The sequence below is a fragment of the Bos indicus genome, chromosome 19 (genome assembly GCF_029378745.1).
Source record: "Bos indicus isolate NIAB-ARS_2022 breed Sahiwal x Tharparkar chromosome 19, NIAB-ARS_B.indTharparkar_mat_pri_1.0, whole genome shotgun sequence".
Lineage (NCBI taxonomy): Eukaryota > Metazoa > Chordata > Mammalia > Artiodactyla > Bovidae > Bos > Bos indicus.
Genome location: NC_091778.1, coordinates 53085572 through 53112493, shown reverse-complemented (window position 1 = coordinate 53112493; position 26922 = coordinate 53085572). Strand labels below are relative to the sequence as shown.

The window sequence follows — 26922 nt, the reverse complement described above, 5'->3', positions numbered from 1 at the left end:
GGGAAGCCCCTTTAAAATGTCTGAAAACTAAAAATCTTATTCTTAAAAAAAAAAAATCCTTAAAGAGGGAATACTTTTTAAAAAAATTATGAAATATTCAAAGCTGAATGACAGTGTGAGCACAACTTTTCATGTCTGTGAGAGGTAGTTAAAGCAAGCTAGGATTGAATACATTTAGTCAGAAAACGAAGATAAAAAATAAAAGGAAAATCAGATGTTCACTGTAAAGCCCTGGGGGGAAATGCAGTAAACAAACAGGAATATGAAGAAAGGCAGTCCTAAAGATGAAGGCAGCCCTGAGCTGTTCATCGTGTCTCCACGTCCAGAGGCCCTCTGGGTGATTTCTCTAGAATTCTCCCAGTCAGGAGGAGCAGTCCTAGGGCTCTACTGTTTGCTCTTCATACAAATTTTGGACCAGCACTCTCATCCTTAGCTTCTCCTTCAAGCGAGTCTGGTACCTCAGTTTTCATTCTTTCAGAGATCCCCCATTATGAGGGTGCTTCTTTTTGGGTTTTCCCCTTGGAGGTTTAGGGCTTCCAGTCTCTCTCTGCTTAGTCGCTACAAATTGCCCAACTCTTGGTTAAAATTTTAAATTGTGGTAATAAAAGTAGTTCACAGTTGTTGAACATTATGCTGTACCATTACATGAATCAACCTATTCAGCCCCTGCAGCAAGGCTGTGTGGCATGGCCTACCTTCAGCCCTACTCTGAAGAGGAGGGAATTAAGGCTGTATGGTCATACCTGATAGAGCCAGGATTCAAGCCCTGTCCTGACCCCAGCACTGACACTCCAGATGACCTATATGATGACTGGCTTCTCATAATTTTCTCTCTTTGTCCTTGTGTTACTCTTTTTCTTGAGATCAATGCGCATGTTTAATCCAGCATGTGTAAGTTGAGTCATGGGCATTTACTTGGTAAAGGTTGTACAGGGTTCTCCAGCAAATATGCTTAGTCAAGAAACTACAGATGCGCTCTCTTTGACCCTGGGAATAAGGCAAGGGTTCTCTCTGGTGGTGCTTCAGTATTAGAAGTCCTGGTCATTGGTAAGACAAGATACAATGTTTATAATTATCTGTGTGCAGAGTGGGTCATATTTCATCAGTTCTAGGAGGTACATTTTCACATCTGAACATAGCTGAGATATAGTACCATCTTTTGATAAATAACATGCCTGGTTCGGTTGGCAGCACTTTTTCTTTCTTAGCAGTATATAGAAACTCTTAGAAAACCCCACATCAAGACGTGTGCTATAACCTTTCTCATTGCACTGTTTGTGAAATAACTGACTCAGTGTTTATGGATCGTGGGCTAAATATCATTTTTGCAAGAGGTAAAATTACTGAACTAGGTTTACATGCACCAAAAATAATCTCAAAATCGTAATGATGTTAACAGATTTTAATTAGAAAAGTCTAAAATTTACAGTCTAAGCTTTCTCTGTAAGACCAGAAAAAGAGAATCACATCAAACCTTAAGTAAGTAGAAGAAAGGAAATAAGAAAACAGTGAAAATAAACAAAATAGAAGATACACCAGAGAAATGTGCAAAACCCATGAAAATAGATGATAGTTTTTGAAAAGTTCAACAAAAATGTTAAACTGTAGCTAGAATCGTCAGGAAAAACAAAAGCTATAAATCGCCTGTTTCAGAAATCAAAGAGCATCACTACAGATCCAACAGGCATTAAAAGGATAGTAACAGAATCCTTTAAGTATGAAGGGTTTTGTGCTAATAAATTTTGTGTCTTAGGTGAAATGGATGAATTTCGTGAAAGACACAGATTAACAAAACTGACACAGAAGAGAAAGAAAATCTGGATAGTTTATATCTCATTAAGGAATTGAACTCCCTAGTTTTTCCCTCACAAAGAAAAATTCCAAGCCCAGATATCTTTGCTGATGAATTCTAGGGAACATTTAAAAAAGAAATGATACCAATCTTTATACAAACTCTTTCAGAAAATAAGAGGAAGAGGGAACATTTCCCATCCCATTCTAAGAGGCTAACTTTATCCTGAAAATCAAAGTCCAAGACTCTGCAAGAGGAGGAAAAAAAGAATCTGCAGGACAAGATCCCTCATGAACCCAAGTATAAAAAACATTTTTTTAATATTTAAAAAAAAAATTTTGGCTGTGCCTCATAGGATGGAGATTCTTAGTTCTCTGATCAGGGATCAAACCTGTGCCCCCTGCAGTGGAAGTTTGGAGTTTTAACCGTGGACCACCAGGATAGTCCCAATAGGCTTAAGAGTTCTTAACAAAATATTAGCAAATGAAGCCCAACAGTATAGAGAGAGGATCAAGTATTATGATCAAGTAAGGTTTATCTCAGGAATGCAAGGCTTAATGTGAAAATCAATCAACATAATCTATTACATTAGCAGAATAAAGGGAAAAACCTATTTGGTTATTTCAATATATGCATAAAAAGTATTTGACAGAATTTGGCACTGGTTTCATGACAAACTGATTCAGCAAACTGCAAATAGAAGAGAACATTCTCAAGCTCATAAAAGGCATCTAAGAAAACTTACAGTTAACATTATAGTTGAAATGGCGAAAGACTAAACACTTTCCCCAGAAGACTGAAAACAAGGCAAAAATGTTCACTCTCACCATTTCTTTCAACACTGTACTGGAAGTCATAGTCAGTGCAGTAAGCTAGAAAAGAATAAAATGGCATGCAGCCTGGCAAAGAAGGAAAAAAATCTCTGCACAGACAACATGATTATCTACATAGAAGAGCATGAGGGACTTACTTCCCTGGTGGTCCAATGGGCAAGACTCTGTGCTCCCAGCACAGGGGGCCTGGGTTCGATCCCTGGTTAGGGAACTAGATCACACATGCTGCAACTAAGAGTTTGAATGCCACAACAAAAGAGAGAAGATCCTGCGTGCCATATCTGAGACCCAGTGCAGCCAAATGAATGAATGAAGAAAGAAAAAGAAAAGAAAATCACAAAGTCTTCAAAAAAGTCACTGGAACTAATAATGCATTTTAGCAAGGTTCCAAGATATCAGATCAATACCCCCAAATCAGCTGCATTTCTTTAAAGTAGTAACTAATAGTTGGAAATTGAAATTTAAAAAAATACTATTAGCTATGACATGAAAATTCTAGAATATTTGGGGATGAATGTAACAACATATATGCTAGACCTGTGCACAAAAACTATAAAACATTATAGAAAAAGACCTAAATAAATGGAGAATTATACTATGCTTATGGTGTAGAAGACTTAATATTTTAAAATGTTAATTCTATCCAAATGTTAATTCTATAGATCCAATTGATGTATAGATACAGTGCAATATCCCAGTCAAAAATCACTTTTTTTTGGAAGTTGATAAGTTGATTTTAACATTTATATAGAAATTCAAAGAGTCTAGCTAAAACAATTTTGAAACAGAGATATGTGGTTCATTTCAAGATTTAATATAAAGCCACAATAATCTAGACTGTGGTATTGGTGTAAATATAGCCATGTATATCAATGGAACAGAATATGGAGTTCAGAAATAGACCCCCACATATATGATCAATTGATTTTGGACAGAGAAACCAGATAGTTCAGTGGAGAAGGGACTGTCTTTTCAACAAATGGTACTGGACCATCTGGCTTTCCTTTCAGGAAAGACAAAAATAAAACCCCGCTCTTACTTTACACTAAACAAAAAAATTAATTTCTGATCTTCTATATAAAAGACAACTATAAAACTTACAGATGAAAACATAGGAGAAAGTGTTCATAAGTTCTTACACAAACCACAAATAGCACAAATCATTAAACAATTGATATATTGAGGTTCATTAAAATAAAAACTTCTTTGATAGACACTGTTGAGAAAATAAAAAGAGAAGCCTCAAGCTAGTTGAAAAGATTTACGGTACATGTATTTGAGAGAGACCTGTATCTGGAATATATAAAGAACTGTAAAAACTCAACCATGAGAAGACAACTTAAAGTGGCCAAATGATTGAATAGATGCTTAACAAAGAAGATAGGTGAACATCAAGATAGAGAGATAGGCACATGACAGATGCCCGCGTGTTGGCAAGAATGTGGAGTAACTGGAATGCTGTTACATTGCTGTTGGAATGCAAATAGGACAGCTACTTTAGAAAATAGTATGGCCGTTTTTAATAACTTTAAATACACACGTAGCATTGTTGTTGTTTTAGTCACTGTGTCTGACTCTTGTAACCCTGTGGACTGTAGCCCATCAGGCTCCTCTGTCCATGGGATTTCCTAGGCAAGAATGCTGGAGTGCGTTGCCATTTCCTGCTCAAGGGGATCTTCCCCATCCAGTGATGAAACCTGTGTCTCCTGGTTGGCAGGTGGATTCTTTACCACTGAGCCACCAGGGAAGCATACAGCCCACCAATTCTGCTATATATTTACCCAGGAGGAATGAAAACATGTGTCCACACCAAGATGTTCAACGAATGGTCAGACTTGTTCACGGTATCCGAAACCTAGAAACAGCCCAGAGAGATGTTCATCCATGGGTGAATGGGCCAATTTAGGGACATACACTTAGTGTATTATTGCTTGCCAATAAAGAACATGCTCTCAATATAACGTGAATAAGTCACTGCTTAAAATAAGATAACCCCAAAAGAGTACATAGTTTATAATTTTGTGATGTTCTCAGTGTGAACTGTAGTGAGAGAAAGCAGATCTGAGCTTGCTGGAGAGAGACAGCGGAGGGCTGGACAGTGCTTTAGGGTGATGGAAATGTCCTGTGAGGGGATGGAAGTGGTTAGTTGCACAAACATACATTTGTCACATGCTTCCTGTTATAATCTGAAATGGGAGCGTTTTACTGTATGTAAATTGCACCTCATTGAAGTTGATTTAAATGTTTTTAAATGCATAATATTGGGTGAAGAATAAAAAATACAATACTTTTTTTGTAAACACCAACATAGTATAAATAAGTTGGCAAGTTTGCACATATACTTAAAATATGGAAGGGCATACATTAAATAGATGTGGGTGGGTGCCTGTGGAGTTTGAAACACGTTGGGGAAGTAGGGAAGAAAACAGCAATACAAAAGAGGTATACACCTGTGATGATTTGTTCCACTGATGCGGAACTGTGAACAGCCTTCTGGACAGCTGACATCTTAGAAAGTTCACATATATGAATTGGACTAGGAAGACCACCCTTTGCAAGATACCAGGATTTTAAAATCATGTCTCCTTTTCTTTCTTTTAAATATCAGATGTCAGTGTTAAAATGCTGTCCCAAGGCTCAATGTAATCAATAATGGTAAAAAGCTAAGAAATGATGTTTGCAGAATTACTGTCTAAATACTGACAAATTTGACCAAATTTTAAGGGACTTTCCTTGTGGTCCAGTGGTTGAGACTTTGCCTTGTGATACAGGGGGTGCAGGCTCAATCCCTGGTAGGGGAGCTAAGATCCCACATGCCTCGGAGCTAAAAAACCAAAACATAAAAGCAATATTGTAACAAATTCAATAAAGAATTTTTTAAATGGTCCACATAAAATCTTTTAAAAAAATTTTAGGCACATAGGGCCTTTTGAAAATCATCTTATTTCTCTAAGGAAAAGTATTAAGTAAATTTTTCTTTGAAGGGCAAGTTGCCTTTTTATTTTTGTTCACGTTGGGGCTTAGTTCAGTTCAGTTCAGTTGCTCAGCTGTGTCTGACTCTTTGCGACCTCATGGACTGCAGCATGCCAGGCTTCCCTGTCCATCACCAACTCCCAGAGCTTGCTCAAACTCATGTCCATAGAGTTGGTGATGCCATCCAACCATCTTATCCTCTGTCGTCATGCCATCCAACCATTTTATCCTCTGTCATCCCCTTCTCCTGATTTCAGTCTTTCCCAGCATCAGGGTCTTTTCCAGTCAGTTCTTCACATCAGGTGGCCAAAGTATTGGAACTTCAGCTTCAGCATCAGTCCTTCTAGTGAATATTCAGGACTGATCTCCTTTAGGATTGACCTGTTTGATCTTGCAGTCCAAGGGATTCTCAAGATCTCCAACACCACAGTTCAAAAGCATGAATTCTTTGGTGCTCAGCTTTCTTTATGGTCCAACTCTCACATCCATACTGGTTCATATTCTCCCTTCTTCTCCAGTGTTTACCTAACAAGAGTATGTGGAATGTGTTATCTCAAATGGATCTCATTAGGCAGTTCAGTGAGTCCAAGAGTCTTTTGTGAGAGTTTGAACACATCAGTATGTAACGTGAGTGGAAGACTCAAGGGGAGCAAGTGTGAACATAATATTCTTTTAACAGAACAGCAGTGTTCAGGAGAGAATAAAGATTATATGCAGTTCAGCTCACAGTGGGGCTCTTACAGCCAGTGAGTTATTAATATAATTCCAGGAAATCAACTTTGGGTGAAATGATGCTCATAAAATAACATTCCACCCCCTCCAGCCTCCCTCCCTCCTGGTCCTCCTGATGATCAGCAGCCAATGGGAACAAAGTCATTTGTCTTCTGCTGCTTTGATACCATCATCACTATGTTCCAAATTAGTTTTAATCCCTGTTTGAAACCATACCTGCAGAGCAACTGAATTATATCCCTTTTTATAAAACAATTACTTGTTAACTATTTATTTGCTTATTTGTATCTTCTTATTAAACTTCTGGGCATTTTAACTAGTACTTTGACTTATCTGATTTGTGTGCCTAAGGATGCAAAATTAGTAACATTAAATCCCGTTGCTTCAAAAATGGTTAATGTATTCAGCTGCATACTTAACAGCACACCTTCATGACCCTTATGGAATTAAAAAAAGCAATCCCTTGGTGCTGAGCTAGACAGTATATTGCATGAACCAGTTTCATTCTCATTTTACTTGTGCTGAGATGAAATTGATGATTCCTCTTAAATAGCATCATGTTTTGAATAACAGAACCATGTGACTATGTAAAACCCCTGCAGACAGTAGCATAGTGACCCCATCATCGTGTGTGTGTGGTAGTCAGTCAGTCGTGTCCGACTCCTTGCGACCCCAGTAGCCTGCCAGGCTCCTCTGTCCAAGGAATTCTCCAGGCAAGAATATTGGAGTGGATTGCCATTCTCTTCTCCAGGGGATCTTCTCAACCCAGGGATTGAAACTGGGTCTTCTGCATTGCAGACAGATGCTTTACCACTGCACTGCCTGGGAGTCCCATCAGTGTCTAACATGGTATAAATGAAGCCATGAGATGTCAGCTTCTTCTTTGTATTTTTAGCTTCTTGTCATTTGCTCCCTAATGTCCACATGCTTCCCTCTGAATGTTTAACCTGGATGTGAAGGCCACATTAAGGTGCTGAGACTGGGCATTAAACCTCTCTCTAGTATTAACTGTTGTCACCAAGGTCATAAGAACAGCTTGTTTGCTTATCCTGAGATTGAATGGACCTGTGGAAATAACCTGTTTTGAAGGTGTATTCTGTTTGGTCAGCCTTATAAGTACTTAAATTATAAAGATTTGTGAGATCCAAGCCCCCATCTGCTAAAGAGACATACCTCCTCTCCACCTCTTAGGGGTGGAGAAGAGGATGAGACTCCTCTGCTCACTGTGGAGGCAGCCAGCGTCTTCCTGGGGGGCGGGGATCATAAAGTCTGACTCAAAGGAGGAGGAGGAGGCTGCACCTGAGTTGATGGTCACTGCTGGTCTCTGTGGTAGCAGAGCATCCCATGCACTGGGAACCCTGAGGCCTGAGGGAAGATGGGTGACTGCGAAGCAGTGGAGTGTGGAGCCGTGGATTGCAGCTGGAGGGTGGACTGTTCCATAGGACCTTGTTCCAGGGGTGTGGTGCCAGGTTGAGGGTCCCGTCTCCAAAGCCAGTGAGATGGATTGTTCTCTCCCCTGCAGGAGCACGATGGCTGATTCGGGAGACATATACGTGGATCAGTAATAGAGTTACTTGGGTGCCACTGGAAATGGGCGTCCAGAGGCACAGACCCACACCCAACAGAGCACTCCCGGGGTGGGCAAGACCTGGAGGTGGCCGTAGCAGTGGCCCTCAAATGGGTGTAGGCAAACTCAAGACACCTGGGTGTTCCCAGCTAGCCTCTCCCTAGCCCTACCCACTGCCCAAGTGGAGAGTAGCAGGGTTTGCCGATGTGACTCATAAAGGCTTTTCAGGGCCTTCTGATGCCTTCTTCCTACTAAAAAAAGGGGAGGCGGGGGTGGAGTGGGATGGAGGCTTTCCAGGTAGAGGAGATCTGAGGGCCAGGAAGGAAGGAAGAGAGTAGAGCTGGACTCTGTCAGGTGGGGAGGGTGGGGTCCTTGCTGACTCGGGAAGGATCAGTTGTCACTTTGTTTTAGGCTCAGGAGGCTTCTGCAGTTGTGTGAGATGAGACAAGCTCCTCCTGAAGGAGTTGTTTCACCAGGGTTTCAGTGTGGTTGAGGATGCTCATTGAGGATGTGCTGAGTTCTTCAAGTCCAAATATAGCAAGAAAGTTGGCCAGAGGGAGTGAGGGGAGAGGGCAGCCAGACCCCCACACCCTCTGGCGACCCTTTGGGATTGAGGATTGGGAGAGGCCTTGAAGTTAGTTAAGAAGTCCTCAGTCACCCAAGGCAGAAACAGCCAGAAGGCATGGGGCTACTTTGAGAAAGGGAAGGCCACACAGGTGTGAACTGTGTTAAGGAAGTGAGGGGCTGAGGATCAGATGCTCTTTTCAGGGGAAGATGTATCACTTAGGAAATGGATGTTGGCTTTAAGTTAGTTGCTTTTTTAATGTTCCTCTTGTTTTTAATAGGCAAACATTTGTAGACTAGAAGGAGATATCTTTCAGAGAGGAAACAATTGAGAGTTCAGAGGCTGAACGTTACCCTCCCATGGCCACTGACCTGACACCTAAACCAGAACCCATGAGACAAGTAGGTTAACTCAGCTAGGGTGACTCAATGAACACCCTCATGGAGTGATTTCCAAGCTTCCTACCTGGCTTGGGAGTCCAGGGACAAATTGTGTATTGGGTATGTTAAAGAACACAATTTATATCTAAAAGGTAATTGGAAAATCAACCTGAATTCACTCATTTTCTGCCAGAATGCCAGGAATTGGCTCAGTTTCTCAGCAGTGCTCCTCCATCCTCGGGAACTGTTTTTCTGGTGGATTTAATACTGTGAGAACCCTGAGAAGCTGATGGAATGTCTGGGCTTCCTTCCCTGCACCTGACCCAGCGTTGCCAGGCTTGGTCTGCATGGGAAACCCACCCTGGCCTGGTGGCTGTTCCCCACACAGTCCTCAGATCAGTAATGTTATCGTGTCCTAACTTAATGGGCACAGACTCACAGTTCATAAAGCAGCTGGGATAGTGGGTGCTTATCAGAGTATACTTAATTGATATTTATCTCATAAGAATTAAAATCATGTTGGTGCTATTAATGTTTGGAAGCGTATTGGGGTGTTTCCTTTTCCTTGGTGTGATTGGAGATATGAGTGCAGAAAAGCACATAGGGAGAGCTTAGGTGTTAGAAGGGACAGAAAGAGGATGGGGCTGGTTATACAAATTTGGTCCAGCTTTAAATAGGAGACCTAAAAACCAGGAAGATTTAAATCCTGAGGAAGACAACTGCATAGGCTGTAGCCCAAGGAAAGCTATGACAAACCTAGACAGCGTATTAAGAAGCAGAGACATCATTTTGCCAACAAAAGTATATAGTCAGAGCTATGGTTTTTCCAGTAGCCATGTACGAATGTGAGAATTGGACCATAAAGAAGGCTGAGAGCCAAAGATGCTTTCAAATTGTGGTGCTGAAGAATACTCTTGAGAGTCCCTTGGACTGTGAGGAAATCAACTCTGAATGCTCATTGGAAAGACTGATGCGGAAGCTCCAATACTTTGGTCACCTGATGCAAAGAGCCAACTCTTTGGAAAAGACCCTCATGCTGGGAAAGATCAAAGGCAGGAGAACAGGGTGCCAGAGGATGAGATGGTTAGATAGCGTCACCAACTCAATGGATATGAATTTGAGCAAACTCCGGAAGATAGTGAAGGATAGGGGAGCCTGTGTCCATGGAGTCGCAGTCAGACACAGCTTAGTGACTGAACAACAACAAGGCCAAACTCGTGCAGCTGGCCTGTCAGCTGTGGTCCAGGCAGGCAGGAGCGCTCAGTCACTCTATCGTGTCCGACTTTCTGTGGCCCCATGGACTGTAGCCTACCAGGCTCTCCTGTCCATGGGACTTTCCAGTCAAGAATTCTGGAACAGAATGCCATTTCCTACTCCAGGGGATCTTCCTGACCCAGGGATTGAACCTATCTCGTGCATCTCCTGCATTGACAGGTGGATTCTTTACCACTAGCACCACCTAGGAAGCCCAGGAAGGAGAGACTGACTTGGCTCTAGTATTCCTGCAAGGCTGTTGGCCTTTATTGATGAGCACAGGTTGAACTAAAACCAGACCTGAGATGTGCACACCTCTCATTTGTTGCTGTTTAAGCTACTTCTCTGTTGCCTGTATTTTACCTGTTACACAGGGATGTCCAGGCACTTCAGTCAGTTCTCTCCAGAGCCTATGACTGGACCACTCACCCTGCCTGGTGGCTTCCACTCTGCCTGTGGCCTTCCCTGCACGGCTGAAGGAGTCTCTCTCTTTATAAGCTTTCATCTTATACTTGTACCCTCTTTTCTTTCTGCTTTCCCTGATCGAGTTTGAGACGATGCATTGAATTGTCAGGAGGAGTGCAAGGTACATTATTTGGGAATTTGGGCCTAGTGGCCTTAGTCCCCATGAGAACACCGTGGCACCTGTCTGTATACTTGGCCTTGTCACTGGGTGATTTCAGAACCTTCTCATCCTCAGCTTTCTCCCACATGAAGTAGGAATAATAATAATAATAATATTAGCCAATGTATAAGCTGTTTGACCACGGAAGTTACTTCATTAATGACTTCGTCCTGATCTTAATCTTCCTTGAATCCCTGGAGATGCTTCTGGGCAGACTGAGGTTGGAGGGATGTGGAAGGGGGGTTGCTCAGGGTTGCCCAGACATTTCTCATCACATAATCTTGGCTCAGCTCACAGCTTCTGTCCTAAAATACCAAACCTGTTGCCTCTTTGCCATGTTGTGTTCTCCTCCCAGGAATCATTTAGGTGTTAAACCTAGAGACTGAGTCAGAGATTGCAGAATTTGTTAACAGTAAGAACCTCCCAGGTTTAAAACACTTGGGGCTTATTCCAAAGAGGCTCTGCTGTGGCCATTTTTAAGCGTGGGTTTTGCCATGCGCTTGACGAGTGGGAAGTGGGCTGCAGCTGAGAAGTGCGAGTTCTTTCCTGGGTTGGAGCATGGCCTTACCCATGATGGGAGCCCAGTGACCGGGTCTGAACTGACCAGGCATGCACAAGACCATTGTCTGAATTTCCAACCCAGCCCCGGCCCTCCAGGGCAGGGAGCTGTCTGCTGGTTACAGAAACAGGAAGAGAAATGAATGTCTGCATTATTTCAGTAAAGCGTCTGTAACGTGCTGGAGGGGTTTGTTTGTATCTTTTGATTGTGGAAGGAGTGTGACACTGCATGGCTCATCTTGGTCTCCCTACCTGCTTAAAATTCCTTCCAGCCGATTTCTCCTCTCACTTGGATCTGGAGAAGAATCAGGACTTGGCTCGGGGCCACCAGACGTGCCGGGACTTCAGAGTTCTGCAGTGACATCAGCTTCAGTTCTCTGTAATGGGGACTGACTGGTTCTAAAATGATCCACGCAGGTCGCCGTGTAGCTCACAGGCACTGCTGCTCTCAGCGTATCATGGGCCTGTGTTTTTAAATAGGGTCAGCTCTCTTGAAGTTGTCACTTGAATGATAGGTGGTACAGAATTTGGTGCTACAGCACCACCTTCCTCATCACTGGGGTAGGGGTGGCCTCTGTTCACCTCGATTTTCTTCATCCTTGTGCACACAGGCGTAAATTGACCCCCAGAGTGAACTTTCAGATGTAGACAGAAGATTGGGGGTCAAGGACGTAGTTTCTTAATACAGAAAGAGCCCATCCGACGGCAAGAAAAAGATAATAATAAATATGATGGAAGAGTGTAACTTAAGTGGTGTTTGGCTCTTTAATTTAAAAGAATCATTTAATTTTTACATAAACTTAATTTTCTGGGTCTGCTTTGGGGCCATCCTACATCCTAGATAAGGACAGATGAGGGCCCAGCTGCTCTGTATGAGAGTAAACAGGTGTGTTTACTGGGAAACACTCCCTTCAGTCTTTCAGCCCTGTTTTCCTTTTATATTAATATAAATACTAGAGAACCACATTCCCAGGGGACGGCAGGCTCCGCCACCGCCTCTCAGCCTTTCCTCAGCTCTGCCGGCTCATGAAGACGCCTGCTAAATCAGAACTATGCAGTGGGGCTCACGGAGGGGTTATTGAGTGAGAGGATTGGGGTAAATACAGTCTTGTTTTCAGCTTATCAGGTAAAATTACAACTTAAGATCTGAATCAGGCTGAGAAGGCTGGAACATGTGAGGCTGTCCCAAACAAGCAGAATTCTAACTTTACCCAGTGAATTCCATGGAAACAGGCCCCGGAAAGTTGGGAAGAAACGTACGGAAGCTTGTTGTGTGCTCTGTCTCTTTCCTGTGGCTTGTGGTTGGGGGTCATGAGCATGAACTCTGTGGAAGAGAGCTGCCCTTTGAAGAGAGCGGGTTGCTTTCTGCCTTCGCCAGTCAGTGCAGGGGCTTCATTGCTAATGACCGTGGGGATGAGCTGGGCTGGGACGGGCTGGGAGCCGCTCTTCACATCTTGACTTTCTTCAAAAATAGAAACAAACTGCTCAAGTTTTGAGAAATTAGATCTTTCCTTGGAACATTTTCCTGACATTGACTCATAGACATAGAATCACCTGCTTTGACCCTCTCTTTCTCTCTCCACTTACTTTTCATTACAGGGCAGTTTTCAGCCATTCTGCACAACGGTCAAGAGAATAATAAAGCAAACTCCCTTGTACTCATCACCCCAAATCTTAAAATTGTTACTTGCTCTATCATTTTCTTGTTATGGCTATTTTTAGTAAATTACAGACATAATGCTATCTACCCACCAATACTTAAATACACATTTTTTAAAAGACTATTTTCTTATGACTACAATTATCTTGACCTTTTCATCTCTTCTGAACCAAAGTGAAGGCACCCTTGTGGAGTTAGCACTGTTCCCTTGAAAGTTCTTTCTGCTTTCACCGGGCAGGTACTTAAGGAACCCCTGGGATATCCTTGAGGCTCTGGCCTTCGGAACAAGACAAGTGGGGTCAGCTTCCGTCCTTTGGCAGGAAACTCAGATGGGGTGATGGTGTGCGTTTCTCTAATGAAATAATTAATTTTCCCTTTAGCTGGCTTGCCTCTGAAGCTGACAGCAGCTTAGACAGCTGACTCGTGAACCTCATTTGTGTCTTGTCCTGGTTACTGGCCTAGAAGCTCCTGAAGAGGGTTCTGTACATTTAAAAGTGATAGCTATTTAAAGGTTATAAATTAGGAAAGTCTCTTCTACCTTTTTTCTCCTAATAATACACATGGCATACTTTTAAATTTAGCTTCAAATACCAGATAATTGACACACTATTTCATGTGGGTTTTTTGTTTGTTTTTTTAACCTGCTAGATTAAATGAAATGTCAAGGGACTTGCTTGTGTTATTTTAATAGTGTACTGCCACTTTGGGCTGTCTCCCCAAACTCCTTAAAAGCCTGACATCTCTGGCAGTGCACTTTCACGTTCAGAAGGACTTGGTTAAAATAGTCTTATCTGTGAAGCTTCCTCAGCATCACCGTCCGTGGAAACCCCAGTGCCAGCCCCTGAGAAGGACATGGCCATGCTCAGTACAGCCTCTGCTCAGAACGCAGCTACCTGAGGACTCCAGAAAGCAGGCAGCGCTTTTGGGACTGAAATCAGAAACCTTGAATAACACTCATAGTGGGGATCCGGTCCCGAGGGTCTTTTCCTGCCCTGGCTCTCCCAGCTCTGACCCAGGTGCAGGCCGAACCTGCACAGGGAGTGCTGAGAGCTCGTCTTTCTCGCTGGAGGACAGGGTCACCTGTGTGTGGGAGAGAGCGAAAGGCACTCCGCCTCCACAGAGCACCAACCTGCGAGCGCTCTAATCCCTTTGTTCAAGATTCTTTGTAGAGCTCAGTCTCTATCCCCCTTCCCTCCTGAGGTCAGAGGTTGGAGGTCAGCATGTGGCTGGAAGTTCCCATCTATTATCCAGTGTTTGGTCCTTCTGGTGACCAGCTCCTACCCTGAATCACCTCATCAGCCTAAACTCAGTTGTGGTCAAAGGGAGCTCCAGAAAGGAGACAGCGTGCACTTTGTATCCTCAATGAAGCAATGAAGTTACAGAAAAATGGTCTCTGAAAAAAAATGAATAAATATTGAGATTGACAAAACATTACATCAAGATGCAAAGAGAACCAGCAAAGAGAAAGAAAAAGTTTAAGAAATCAAATTTAGTTCTAAAGTTTGTGACTTTAAAATTGGTCAGAAGTAGAAATACAGGAGACAGAAAGCAGTAAAAAAATAATGAGAAGCAAGAAAACTAAAACGGTAAAGATTCAACATGCAGATAATTATCCTTAAAATATGGACTAGAACACTTGGTAACAAAGCAATGTGTAAACATAAGCCATATTTCAATAAGTATAAGTTTTCTCTTTCTTCTCATGAAGTTACCACGACTGAGGTACCAAACCTGACAAATGCAGTGTGTATACACATGCAGATATTAATACACACGCACACATATACGTAGACACACAATGCAGATGAATTCAAAATGAAATATTAGCACTTAGCATCCTGCAGTATAATAAAAGCACAAAAACTTTGGCCAAGTGAGAATCATTCCAGGACTGCTCTGATGACTTTCTATTAGGCTGCCTATTAGTATAATTCATCATCTTAATAGGTGAGAGGAGAATAGTTACTTGATAAAATTAAAAATGAATTTTAATAAAACCTTATAATAAAAATAGAAGAATACTTCCTTTACATAAGAGAAATTTTCTTCTCAACTATCATCCTGCACTAATGCTTCGATACTGTGTTTCATTAATGTAATTAGAACAAAGTGGGGATGTATACTAAGTGTGATTCATTTAACAACTTCTGGAAATGCTAGTCAATGTAATAATTAGGTGCAAAACCAAAGTGAAAGTATACATATTCTAAAGAGAAGGCAAATTTGCATTATTTATGTCTGGTCTGAATTTTAACTTTACACAATAAAAACCATTGAAAAATTATTAGCAATAACATGAACATTCAGCAAAGTGACTGATTACTAAGTGAACATAGATCAATACCATAAACCATAAAAGTCCAGGCTACCTCTGGGGAAGGGATGGTAGCAGATACCATGGTGGGGACACAGGGGACCTTTTAGATTTTGTAATGTGCTATTTCTTAATCTGGGTGGTGCTTACATTTACTTTATTAGTCCTTAAACTCACATCTGTATCTTGTATACTTTTCATATATGATATACTTTACAATTTCCTTAAAACTGTTACCCTTTTTAGATATTAAAAATAGCAAGGAAATTTGGGGAAGGAAGATAAATCTGATTCACAGTAGCAACAGTAACAATGACACAACATAAATGAGCTAAGAGTATATTGGACATTTGTATAGAAAATTTCACAAAACTTTACTGATTAATATGAAAGGGTGTTTGAATAAATGAAGGAGCTGACCACGTTATTATTACATGGTGAGAGCCAGAAGATTAAGGGTATAAATTCTCCATAAATTAAATCATAAACTTGACACATATAGATAAAGTGATTTTAAAGGTCAAGTAGAAGGATAAATGTTTACAAATACCCATAGAAATTAAAAAAAAAAAATAAGATTTGTGAAAGAAAACTACTAGTTATTAAAATACATTTTGAAGGTTCAGGTAGAAAAAGAGCAGACATTCTAGTCAATGGAACAGAGTACAGTTCCAGAAACAGAATCTATTTAAGAGTTTAACATTTGGAAAAAGAGTGAATTACTCAATATTCTTTGGGACACAGGGCTAACCATTTGAAATTTTTCTAATCCTTACCTCTTACCATGATAAAATAAATTCCAAACATACTGAGGTTTTAAATGCGAAAAAGAAAACACAAAAGTACTGGAAAAATTATTAGAATTAAAAAGCTGTAAAGGAAGTGATAGGCTTTATTTAATACTAATTCTAAGGTTTGTATGGCAAAGAAAGCAAAAAAACAAAACTTTTAAAAAAACTATGAATTGGGGGGAAATTGTGTAATATATAACAAAGCCACCCTCAGTTTTGTTAATGTATAAAACACTTTAAAATCAATAAGACAAGAAGGGCACAAACAGGCAATAAGCCAAAGAATAATACAAAGAACCGGAAAAATTATTAGCTGGTATTTAACCTCAATAATAATCAAAGCAATTCCAATGATGTGTCATTTCTCACCTATCAGTAGGACAGAGGGTTGTTTTTCTTTTATGTTGATAAACGCAGTATTTTCCAGAAGTTAAAAAGTGGATATATTCAGCTTTGATGTGACTGTAAATGACACTTTCCTCTGGAGAGCCATCAGACAATGGCTGGTCATTCAATAGGGGTACCCATTCATCAGGCAGTTCCCTTGCTACAAATACATCTTGAGGACAGCACACTCATGTTCATGAGAAACAATGTTCTGTGCATCAGCTTTTGTATTGTCCATGATTTATACAAGGACACGTTACAGAATAGCATGTATAAACGACAGTGTTTTCATATAATGGAATACCAGTCAGCAGGGGAGCAGAGTAAATTCATGAAACCAGCAAAAGCATGAATAAATACCTAAAGCATCATGCTGACTGGAAGAGGTCTTATACAAAAGTACGTACTCAATGAGTCCTTGTATGTGAATCTCTAGAACCGAGGAGTAAAAATCAGTGGAAAAATCAGAGCAGTATTTGCCCCTGGGGGCAATGGGAGGAAGTAGGAATTGGCTAAGAAAGGGCTAAAGAAAATTCCCTGGGATGTTGGTAGAAGTCCCTGTAGCAGCTTGGGTACACAGGCACATGCATTTGTCAAAACCCAGTGAATGAACAGTTAAAGATGTGTGCACATCATTATATGTAATTTTACATCAAAAGATAAAAAACAATGAGCAAATACTGAACGTTGGTTTGTGTGCTGAAGAATTTAAAGGGAAGTAAGTATACCACTTCCTCTGTCTCATGAAAAATGAGATGCACTGATGGATGGAGAAGCAGAAATGTGATAAAGCAAATGTAATCAAATGCTGATGGTGGAGCCTAGGTGGTGGGATCCAGGAGCTTAACTCTAAAATTCTTTCAACTTTGTTGAACGTTGGAAAATACTGGGGGTGAGGGGAAAGCTGTAGTGTGTATGGCAGATTCTCTTACGGTAAGAAACAAAAGCTAAACAAAACTCAAGTGTAGATGTTGATTGTACATGTGTGCTAGGCACAGTCGATGCAGAGGGGCAGTCGGCAGTGGGGTTGGGCTGCAGGACCAACTCCACTTTCCCATCGTCTGTATTGTTTGGGCTCTTCCAGGGACTGATTTTATTTTATCCCGGCACAAAATAAATCAGCATGGTTCAGTTTTCTGTAAGAGGTAAATATGAAAGTGTTAATTGTTATCTTAGATTTGGGGGTAATTTTCACTTGTAATTTTCTATACTTTTAATTCTTAGGATAAATGTATGGGATTTTTTTCTAATTGGAAAAAAAATTAGTATATTTCCATTCTCAGAAACAATAGCATCCAGCAGTTATATGACAGTTTACGAAGTTACAGAATTGAGTTTTCTTTTTAGCATCCATTAATTTGTTCTTCATAAAAATCTTGAAGCCAGTCACTTGCAAGAGCAACAGGAAAAAAAAAAGATATATGAAATATTAGGACTCAATCTTATACCATATTCACTTGGTGACACATTTATGGAGTATCAAAACTATGTGTTAGGGCAGCCTTCTAAGTGCTCGTGACACACTGATGGACACAGTAAAAGAAGTCCTTGTCCTCATTGAGCTTATCTTCTATGATAAAGACAAGCAATCAAAATATATATTAAGGTAGCAATAAATGCTATTTTTAAAAAGCACAGTACATGAGTAGAGAATGAAGGTGCTATTTTCTTAGGATGGTCAGTGAAGGTAGAAGAAATCCGAGTAAAACAAAGGAATAAACCTTCCAGTTTGGGGCAAGAGGGAGCAACCTGTGCAAAGGCCCTGAGGTGGGGCTGTGCCTGGCAGATGGAAGGAGGAGAAAGTGTGTCTGGGTGACTGGAACTGGTTAAGCAGAGTGAGAGTGAGGAAGTAAAGTCAGAGCAGGGACTGGAAGCCCAGGGCAGGGCCTTGGGAGGCTAGGCAAGCACGCTGCATTTCATCCTGCATGGCAAGAAGCCTCTGGAGGGTCAAGATGAAATGAGTTATCCCCACATTTCCTCATAAAAGGTTTGCTCTGGCTGCCTGGTAGAGAATTCCTGGGAGAGAAGTAGGGAGCACAGGCAAGAAAGGAAGCAGAGAGGCTGTTCTGGAAAATGTGAAGGATGCTGGGTCCTGGCCTGGGGCTGTGTCCTCAAGGAGGTGAAGGACATAAAGCAGCGTCAGGAGACCTATTTGGTTGTCCCAATTGGGATGGGATGCTGCTGGCATCTCATGGGTAGAGGCTAGGATGCCACCCCCACAGCAAAGAATGATCTGGCCCCAGTGTCCTTAGTGCCCAGCTGAGAAACCCTGGCCTGGAGGGTCAGCAGGCAGGCGGTGAGCAGTGGTCAGGTGCTGTGTAGCTTCCCCTGCAGTTCGGAAAGGGCAAGTCAGACAGAGAGGAGTCAAAAGTGGCCCAGCCTGTTGATGAGCTCCAGCAACCAGCACAGTGTAGTCAGCACTAAACGTCTGCCAGCTGTTGTGTTTATTGTTATAATTACTAATATCCAGCTTTGTGGAATTGTCGAGCCATTTTTATTGTCTCTGATTTTGCCTGATGTAGTTCTGGTGCAAAGGGAATGAATACAGGCTGAGGTACAGTTTTGTGGACTGTCAGTCACTGGTTCATCCATGCTGCTCATACCATATCATGCATATTTTAAAGTTGCATAGTGTCCCTATTTTTAATTTCCTTCTTAACTTTATATTTCCAGCAGATTTATGATAATACTTATTTCCCAGTTAATAAGTTATTTTTATAAAGTCTAATTCCAAAATGTGGTCAACAATGAATCTAGTTTATTAACTATTTTTCTCTTGATTTTAGGTTAGAATACTTTCCATTGTGAATGAGACACTGAGAAAGTCTGGATTCTGCTAACTTCCTCCTGTTTAGCTGTAGATGGTTTAATTGACCTTGTAGTCTCTCGGCTATAGGACTAGTCATCTTTGACTTTGCTCCTGGTTTGGGGGTGCAGCTCTGTATCCTGAACCATGGTTGTAGCTCAGGCCACACCCCACAGTGGAAAGCCCCAGGTGTTCGTAGCCCCCCAGTGTGGCACTGGCTGTCCCTGTCTATGTGCATCTACTGGTGAGCAGGCGTGGAAATCTCTGCTCGGTGCCCTTCAGCTCTGATGTCCCCAGGGCTCCTTGGGGTCTGATCCCGTGCCTGTGCAGTGCCCAGGTCAGCCCAGGGTCCTAGGAGAGTTTGGCTCCTCCTTCCTAAGACTTCCCCCGAAGCTCTGGGCTTCTGATCTCCTTCCGGTTGAGCTGTGTCCCTGATGCTTTATGAATTGGGGAGCACTTGTGGGAAATACTGGTTAAGGTGGATCTTGTGCAGTTACTCTTCTTGTAAGGATCGTACCTTCCCTTTCTGCCTGAATTTGTTTACTCTTTGATGCTTTCAAGTGGTTACTTTTTATATTTTATCCAGAGCTTACTGTTGTTATTGACAAAAGGATTAGTCTGGTACAGACTATTCTGTCATTATAGGAATGCCGAGGTCCAATCAGTAAGCGCGTTGCAGAGGAAAAAACAGCAGAGCAGTCCTGTTTGCATAGGCCTCAGAATTGGACTGGAAGGTACATTTCCCGTAAACCATTTCCATCCACAGAGCGATCCTGATTCACATGGAGCCACTGTCAGAGCTGCCTGTGGGCGGTTGCAGTGATGTGTGGGAGCAGGCGGGCCGAGCTCTCCGACAGGGAAGCAAACAGGAGGATTTGTCCGAATGGACTGACTGGCCCTGTGGAGCATCTGGGCAGCCCAGCCACTTGTCCCCGAGGGAGACGGGCTCTGTCTCATTGGTGTTTCTGCTGCTCTGTGAATGGAGAGCACCGGCCAGCTCGGCCACAGCCAGAAATATAACTTCCTCTGTGGCTGAGCAAGGTGTTGCTCGCTGAAGCCGTGAGCCTGGTGGGGCTGGGTTCTCAGGGTTCCCCCATCCCAGCTGGAGGGCCAACATGTCAGGAGCCAGTTGCACACCAGACGCTGTCGTCATGGTCTTGTCTGTCATCTTCTGATCTCTATCTCTAAGGGTCTCTATCTCCTTGTCTTTCTCCCTCGTCCTTACCCATCCACTGTACACCTCTCACTTCATGTGCCCTGAATGTGGCCTGGTCCTTGTATTCATCCCCTCCCATGAGCACACTGGCTTTCTCCGACATTCCTCTGCGTTTCACATCTATCTAGTGATACGGAAATGTGTTTTTTGGGTGTATTTGCTCTGTGCCTGCTTCTCTTTTCATAGAGGGGGTTATTTGTTCTTAATTTTTAAAGCAGGTGAATTAAATGCTTTACATTTCTCCTGTGACCAATGCTAAGTTGCTTTTTCGCTCTTCGTGACCATTGATTCTGTCCTGCCGTGTGCCAATAGCCCTGACAGGAATGAAGGGATGGTCTTCAACCTCCTGTCAGTGCACACAAATTAAATGATGCCTGGCCAGTCCCCCAGTCCTAGTTCCCCCCCACCCACCCCACCCAGCCCTCCAGGATGGCTCTGGAGCAAAGATTAAGTCTCATAGCTCCTATGATTTTATGATAATTAAAATGATATGGACTTCCCTGGTGGCACAGAGGTTAAAGCGTCTGCCTGCAATGTGGGAGACCTGGGTTTGATCCCTGGGTCGGGAACATCCCCTGGAGAAGGAAATGGCAACCCACTCCAGTATTCTTGCCTGGAGAATCCCACGGACGGAGGAGCTTGGTGGGCTACAGTCCACGGGTCGCAAAGAGTCGGACATGACTGAGCGAATAATTGAATTCACTTTTTTTTGTCTTCTCCCACAAATTTCTTTTGTGTGCCTCAGGGTGGTTCACTGATCCTTCCATCACTCTCTCCAGCTTTACTTGCTTAAGAAGGAAAAATGGAAAAGTGGAGCCTGTTCCATCATCTGGGTGGAAGCTTTCTGTCAGGTGACTCTCACGAGGACCTGCCCCCAGCACCGCACAGGGGGGATCTGCCTCACCACCCGTAGACTTGTTTTTCTCCTTCCACTGAAGACCTCCGGCTGCAGCTCAGTGTTCCTGCCCCTTTGAGAGGCTGCAGGGAGATTTTCTTCATAAACCTAAGAGCTGACAGAATTAAGAAAATCTTGGTTTACCTTTTCACTGTGGCAATCCCCATGCCCCACTTCCTCTCTTTGCTTTTTCTCTGGGACTGTTGTATTCTCCCGTTACATATCCCATTGCTGTGATTCACTGTCTTCTCTTTCTTTGCAGGTTCTGCATGCAGAAATGTGTTAGTCTGGTGCCTGGAGTCACACTGGATTTGATAGAAAAGTAAGTCAGATTTTAAGCTATTGTGGCTTCTGGTGTGAAGGGAGTCTCCATTTTTCACTCTTGGTTCTCAGAAGTACTTCCTGTCAGCACAGATGTTTCCCTTTCCTGTGTTCTTTTGTTCTCTGATTAAGGCCTAGTTTGTGATTGTTACATAGGACAAGCTAAATTTGGGGCCATATTAAAAGGAAAAGAGTATAACTGGAATCCTTTTGAACATTTAAAAATACTCTCGACACTGAACCAAAGCAAAAACATATATATCGTTACACATACAGACCAGTCATTGCACATAGAGACCACTCTGCTCCTCAGCTGCAATAGTCAGATCATAGCTTAGCATCTTCCCCATGTTCCTCAACTTTCCCTTTCACCTTCTGCAACCTTCCATTTCCCCCACTCAGGGAGGATATAAACCCAGTGTTACGTTCTATATAAGGCAGGTGTGGTGGTCCCGGCTGGAGGGGTCCTTCATGAGGTGCAGTGGTTGCTTGGCCTCTCCTTGTCCCCCCAGGTCCTGGGGCCGGCTTGTCTGCTCCTGTCATGAGCCTCTTTGGGTCAGTACACCATCTCAGAGCTTTAAACTTGACCTGCATTTTATGTTTGTTTGCGCGTTCATTTCATTCATCCCAATTCACCTAGGTAGCTCCTAACACTTCTTCTCTGAACCCCATTTCTTCTAGAATTAACGTACGGACTGTTCCCTAAGTCTTGATATACAGAATCGTGTGGTAAAGCAGAAAGGCCCGATTTTAATTATTAACCTCAGGTAGAAAAAGCAAATCTTCTAGGTTTCTCTCCTGGAAGACAACTTGCCTGTGTGTCAGGGGAAATGCACAAGAATATTATGCCTGAATGCCCACCGCAAGTGCACTGTGGAATCGATCACATGCGTTCCCCACGGGAGAATACAGAGTGTGGTGGCTGCACTTGCATCAACAGGGAGCGGCCTTTTGTTAAGAGACTGACATGACACCCACCATGGGCTGCAGAACCGTGCATAACTCTCTGTGTGTGAATACATATCAACAAGACATGAAATAAAATATTTGCACTCCACTCTGGGTAGGAAAGTGGAATTTGGAGCAAGAAGCAGGGAGGAGCAATGTTAAGGAACTGTTTTTCCATCTCGTTTAATTTTTTTATAAGAATATAGATATGTAAAATATAGGTACAAATAAATTGAAAAGAAAGAACCAACAAAATATAATCAGGTTACCTGCAAACAATTCATTGAGTATAATTCCTTTCATTAAATTTTGGATAAATGTCTTAAGGAAATCATGTGACTGGTCACTGCATCTGTTTACTTCAAGATGCTTTTGTCCACAAGCAAAATGGGGTATTGTGACAAGAAAGAATTAGCGTGACATTGATCAGTGCCAGCAGGACAAACAGGAAGGCCTGTGGTCCTTCTGCTTAGAGTGGGTCTTGGTTTCCACTGACCCACAGTTGAGGAGATTTCAAAGCCATTGCTGGAAAGGCAGTGCTGGCCGAGGCTGGGAGCAGGGAGGCGCTGATAGATGGGCACTGCAGGCTGGAGGGGAAGCAGCGGGACTTGCGGTTGGGACTGATACCAGCAGCAGAGTGGTGTTTGGGGCGCAGGCTGTGCTGGCTCGGTCAGAGCAGGGAGCACAGACTTCAGTGTGTCATGTTCACAAGGATCAGGGAGGGTTCAGGCCTGGCTGTCTCCCCCACAGTGTGTAATACAGAGTGCACCCATGCTTCTTTTCAAAGTCCTGCTGCTCTGGGCAGATGCAGCTGCTGGTTTTCTCCACATCGGAGCTCTGGTGCTCTCAGGGTTACATGGTGGGGAGAGCGCGTTGGTGGTCTCGTGTCCCTGTTCCCATCTTTGCTGGGTGGCCCGTGCTCCAGGGGTCAGTGTGGCCAGGAAGCAGGGGGCTGGGTGGCTGGGTGCTGAGTGCTCTGTTAACCGGCCTCCACGATCGCCCCGTCCTGGTCACACTCACACAACTCACTTCTAGAGACAGGACTCAGGGCCTCTTCTCTCAGGGGAACTGCTCCTCCCTGTTCTAATCCAGCTTCACCTCTAATAAGGACTGAAACCGAGAAAACCATTTACAAGTGCTAGGCAAACAAGGCAGCCATTGAGAAACAAACGTCACATGGAGAGAAGCTGAAAAATAAGAAAGGGTTGGACCAGCCTGGTCATCCGGCATGTTTGGTCCAGTTCCCTGGTGAGATTTCAGAGTTTGGAAGCCGTCCTGTTAGCACTCATTCACCAGTGCTGCTGCGCTCTGTCTGTGGGTCTGTACTTTCCCCCCATTTCTGAGTGCCAGAGCCTCCATCACCTGTACCACAGATCACCGTAGACTTGTAATTCTCAGATAAACCATTAAAACTGTGATAAAGTTACCTTTTTCCTAGCGAAGTGACTTCTGCTGGCTCGTTCAGACAGTTCTGAAGAGGAATCTGGCGTTTGGTTTGCTTCAGCTTCCTCAGTGGCACTCCCACCTGGTGGTGTCAGGCCAGCCTGGTAGCCAGGTGTCTGGACGTCTCTCTGTGGTCTTTCCTGTACACAGGCCCTTGCTCTTCCAGACTTCCGTGTCTGAACAGCCAGCTCTCATCCCGTCACGTTCTCAGACTTAAAGTGTGCATAGCACTTGACACCCTAAGCATGATCCACAAAAGAAAAAAATTGACAAATTGAACTTCATCAAAGTTTAAAATGTTTACTCTCTGGAAGACACTGCTAACAGAGAGAAAAGACAAGCTGCAGACTTGGGGGGAAATATTTGCAAATCACATAGCTGACAAAGGACTTATATCCAGAATATATGAAGATATCTCAAAACTCACTAAAACAAAACAAAAAAAATGGACAAGAGACATTTTACTGAAGAGGGTTTGAGGTTGGGGAGAAACCTTTACTCACAACTTAAACTGGCTAATGAGGATTGAAAAACAGAAGCAGACACCTCCTATATATGATAAGATTTTAATTTTTTTATCAAGTGCAATTTTCGTAAATCACGACTTCAGAGTTTGTAGCTGCCCGTGTTCCCAGAAAACACCCAGTGTTGGCTCCACCCTCCCGAGTGCTGAGTGACTTTCTCAGCTGGCGGTTGTGACTTCCGGTGGCCCTTTGAAGGCTGGCTCACAGTGTCCTTTCTTCTGCGTCAACCCCTGTCCTGTCCCAGGCAGTGCTACAACGTTGGTGAAATGCTGAAAAATTGGGTGTCTGTGTGTTTTAATTTAAAAAGAAAAACATCATTAATAGCACTCTCAGTGGGAATGGCGGCAGGGAAAGGGGGTGGTGGAAGACTGCAGACAGACAGACGTGGCCAGCCTCACCCTCAGGAGTCACACTCACTGGGCGCACAACTCTCACCCCTGCATTTGTCACCATCGCCCAGGGTGGATTGAGGAGCATGTGGTCGGCTCTGTGGGCGTCAGCTCACCCCCACAAATACTTTCTGTTCTCTCACCACTTTCCCGAAGCTGCACTGGGAATAATGGTTAATACTACTTTGCATTTCTGAAGCCATTGGATTTCTGATAAAGACTGAGGTGGGAGGGGGTGGTTCACGGAGAGAGTGTCTTTCATACACCAGCCCCAGCCACCATTGGGTGAATGCTACCACACAACTTTTGGAAAATTGTGTAAACAAGTCCAACAGTGCAGTTTAAAAAGAGATCATTCCCATACCAGATAAGTTTGCATTTTATAAAAGCTTGTTGTCCAGATTAACTGGGATAGGCTATGAGCATCCAAAATGAACCATACTTTCTTCCCAAATGGAACTTCATCTGAGTGGCTGGTGATGGTGGTGACAAAAAGTGAGTAAGAATAAGATATTTTAGAAACCTCAGAACCTCTTTGTTGTGAATAACTTTTCAAGGTACAACGGTTTGGGTCTGAGTCATTGTTCTTGGAATACAACTTAGCAAACATACAGTTCAGGTGAGACCCATACACGTCATCGTTTCCAAGAGGAGGTCTCTGTACTCAGAGAACCTTCCTGGGGAAGATGTCTCATTATTTTCACCCATCATCATTTTCTGGAGACTTGTGGTCAAAATACGCAGCTCTTGGATGCAGCAGGCTCTCGGTGTCTGCATCTCTGGGGCTGTGTTTGGTCTCCACTCTATGTGCTGGGGCCACTTGGGGTTCCATCAGGATCATAACTCATTGTGATGTTTACCTTCCCGTGAATGAAGCAGGTTCGCGCGGGAGCTGTCCTGTGCAGTGATTCCTTGCTCGCTGTGCTGAGTATTTGCACCGCTGCCACAGGCCAGGCTGTCCCAGCTGCTTTACCCTTTGCCTCCGTTTCATTTGCAGTGCCCTCCTTGAATGGCCATTCTCACCGTATCAAGCACTCTTTGTCCAGTGGATGCCCATCCTCTGCACAAGCTCTTTTGCTTTTGGGACGAGGCCTGTGACTCACCTAAAGAGGTGCAAGGGACGTCCAACAGGGTGTCATGGGCACTTCTCCCCAAAAGGCTCACCGTCACTCCCAGCAAAAGCCACTGAGCTGGTGGAGCCTTTAGGGGATGAAGTGAGAACCGCACGAGGACTTCCAGTGCATCTCATTTGTGCGTCTAGATTAATTGGCAGGATATAACTTGTGCTTAGTTACAATTATAGGATCAAACAGAAATTGGCTTTTTTTGCTCAGTTCCTTGGTCCTGTTTCATTTATTCTTTAGCAGCTCATTATTGCTAATGAAATCCTAAGCACTGTCGATTGGTGGGGGAGAGGACAAAACTCCATCAACAAGGAAGCACCTAAGAAGGCGTTGCTGTGGGGAGAGTGTTTCCTGCATGGAAGGTGGGATAAACCTGTGTTGGGGGCTCCTGGAGACACATCAGCAGAGGGTTGGGAGGGCTGCCACTGACATGTTGCTGGTTTCACGAGTGTCTTAAGGCATTTTGCATCCAGTGTGACTCTCTGGTTTCAGCTCACCACATGGAAATTCTTGAACTTGAGACCCTCTTCATTACCCCTAAATGTGAGGGTGACTCTGGTCACTGTACCACCTGATTAGAGTGACAAGTCACAACACAGAGATGAAGCAAAACCAGAAGGACACTGGGTTGTGTTGTTGAGTTTTGTTTCCCTCCCTCAAGTTTAATGACCTGCAGAAAATAAGGATAATATCCATCTAGTCTTCTGACCGCCCCTTTCCTTCCCCGGGTGGTGCTGGCTCTGAGTGTATGAGGGATGGTTCTGACAGAGCTGGGTGAGTAGCCATGCTGAGGCCTGGCGTGCGTGGACTGGGATGGCGGGCATG

The 26922-nt window shown here is 43.3% G+C and overlaps 1 protein-coding gene across 3 annotated transcripts in view; it reads left to right on the top strand.

The window, feature by feature from the left end:
- RPTOR (regulatory associated protein of MTOR complex 1) overlaps nucleotides 1-26922 on the top strand; it is a 323106-nt gene that overhangs the window by 173595 nt on the left and 122589 nt on the right. For all 3 annotated transcript variants that reach the window (XM_019981168.2, XM_019981167.2, XM_070774383.1), the window contains exon 7: nucleotides 21611-21670. In XM_019981168.2, coding sequence (XP_019836727.2) covers nucleotides 21611-21670 — 60 coding nt within the window. The remainder of the gene's footprint in view (nucleotides 1-21610; nucleotides 21671-26922) is intronic.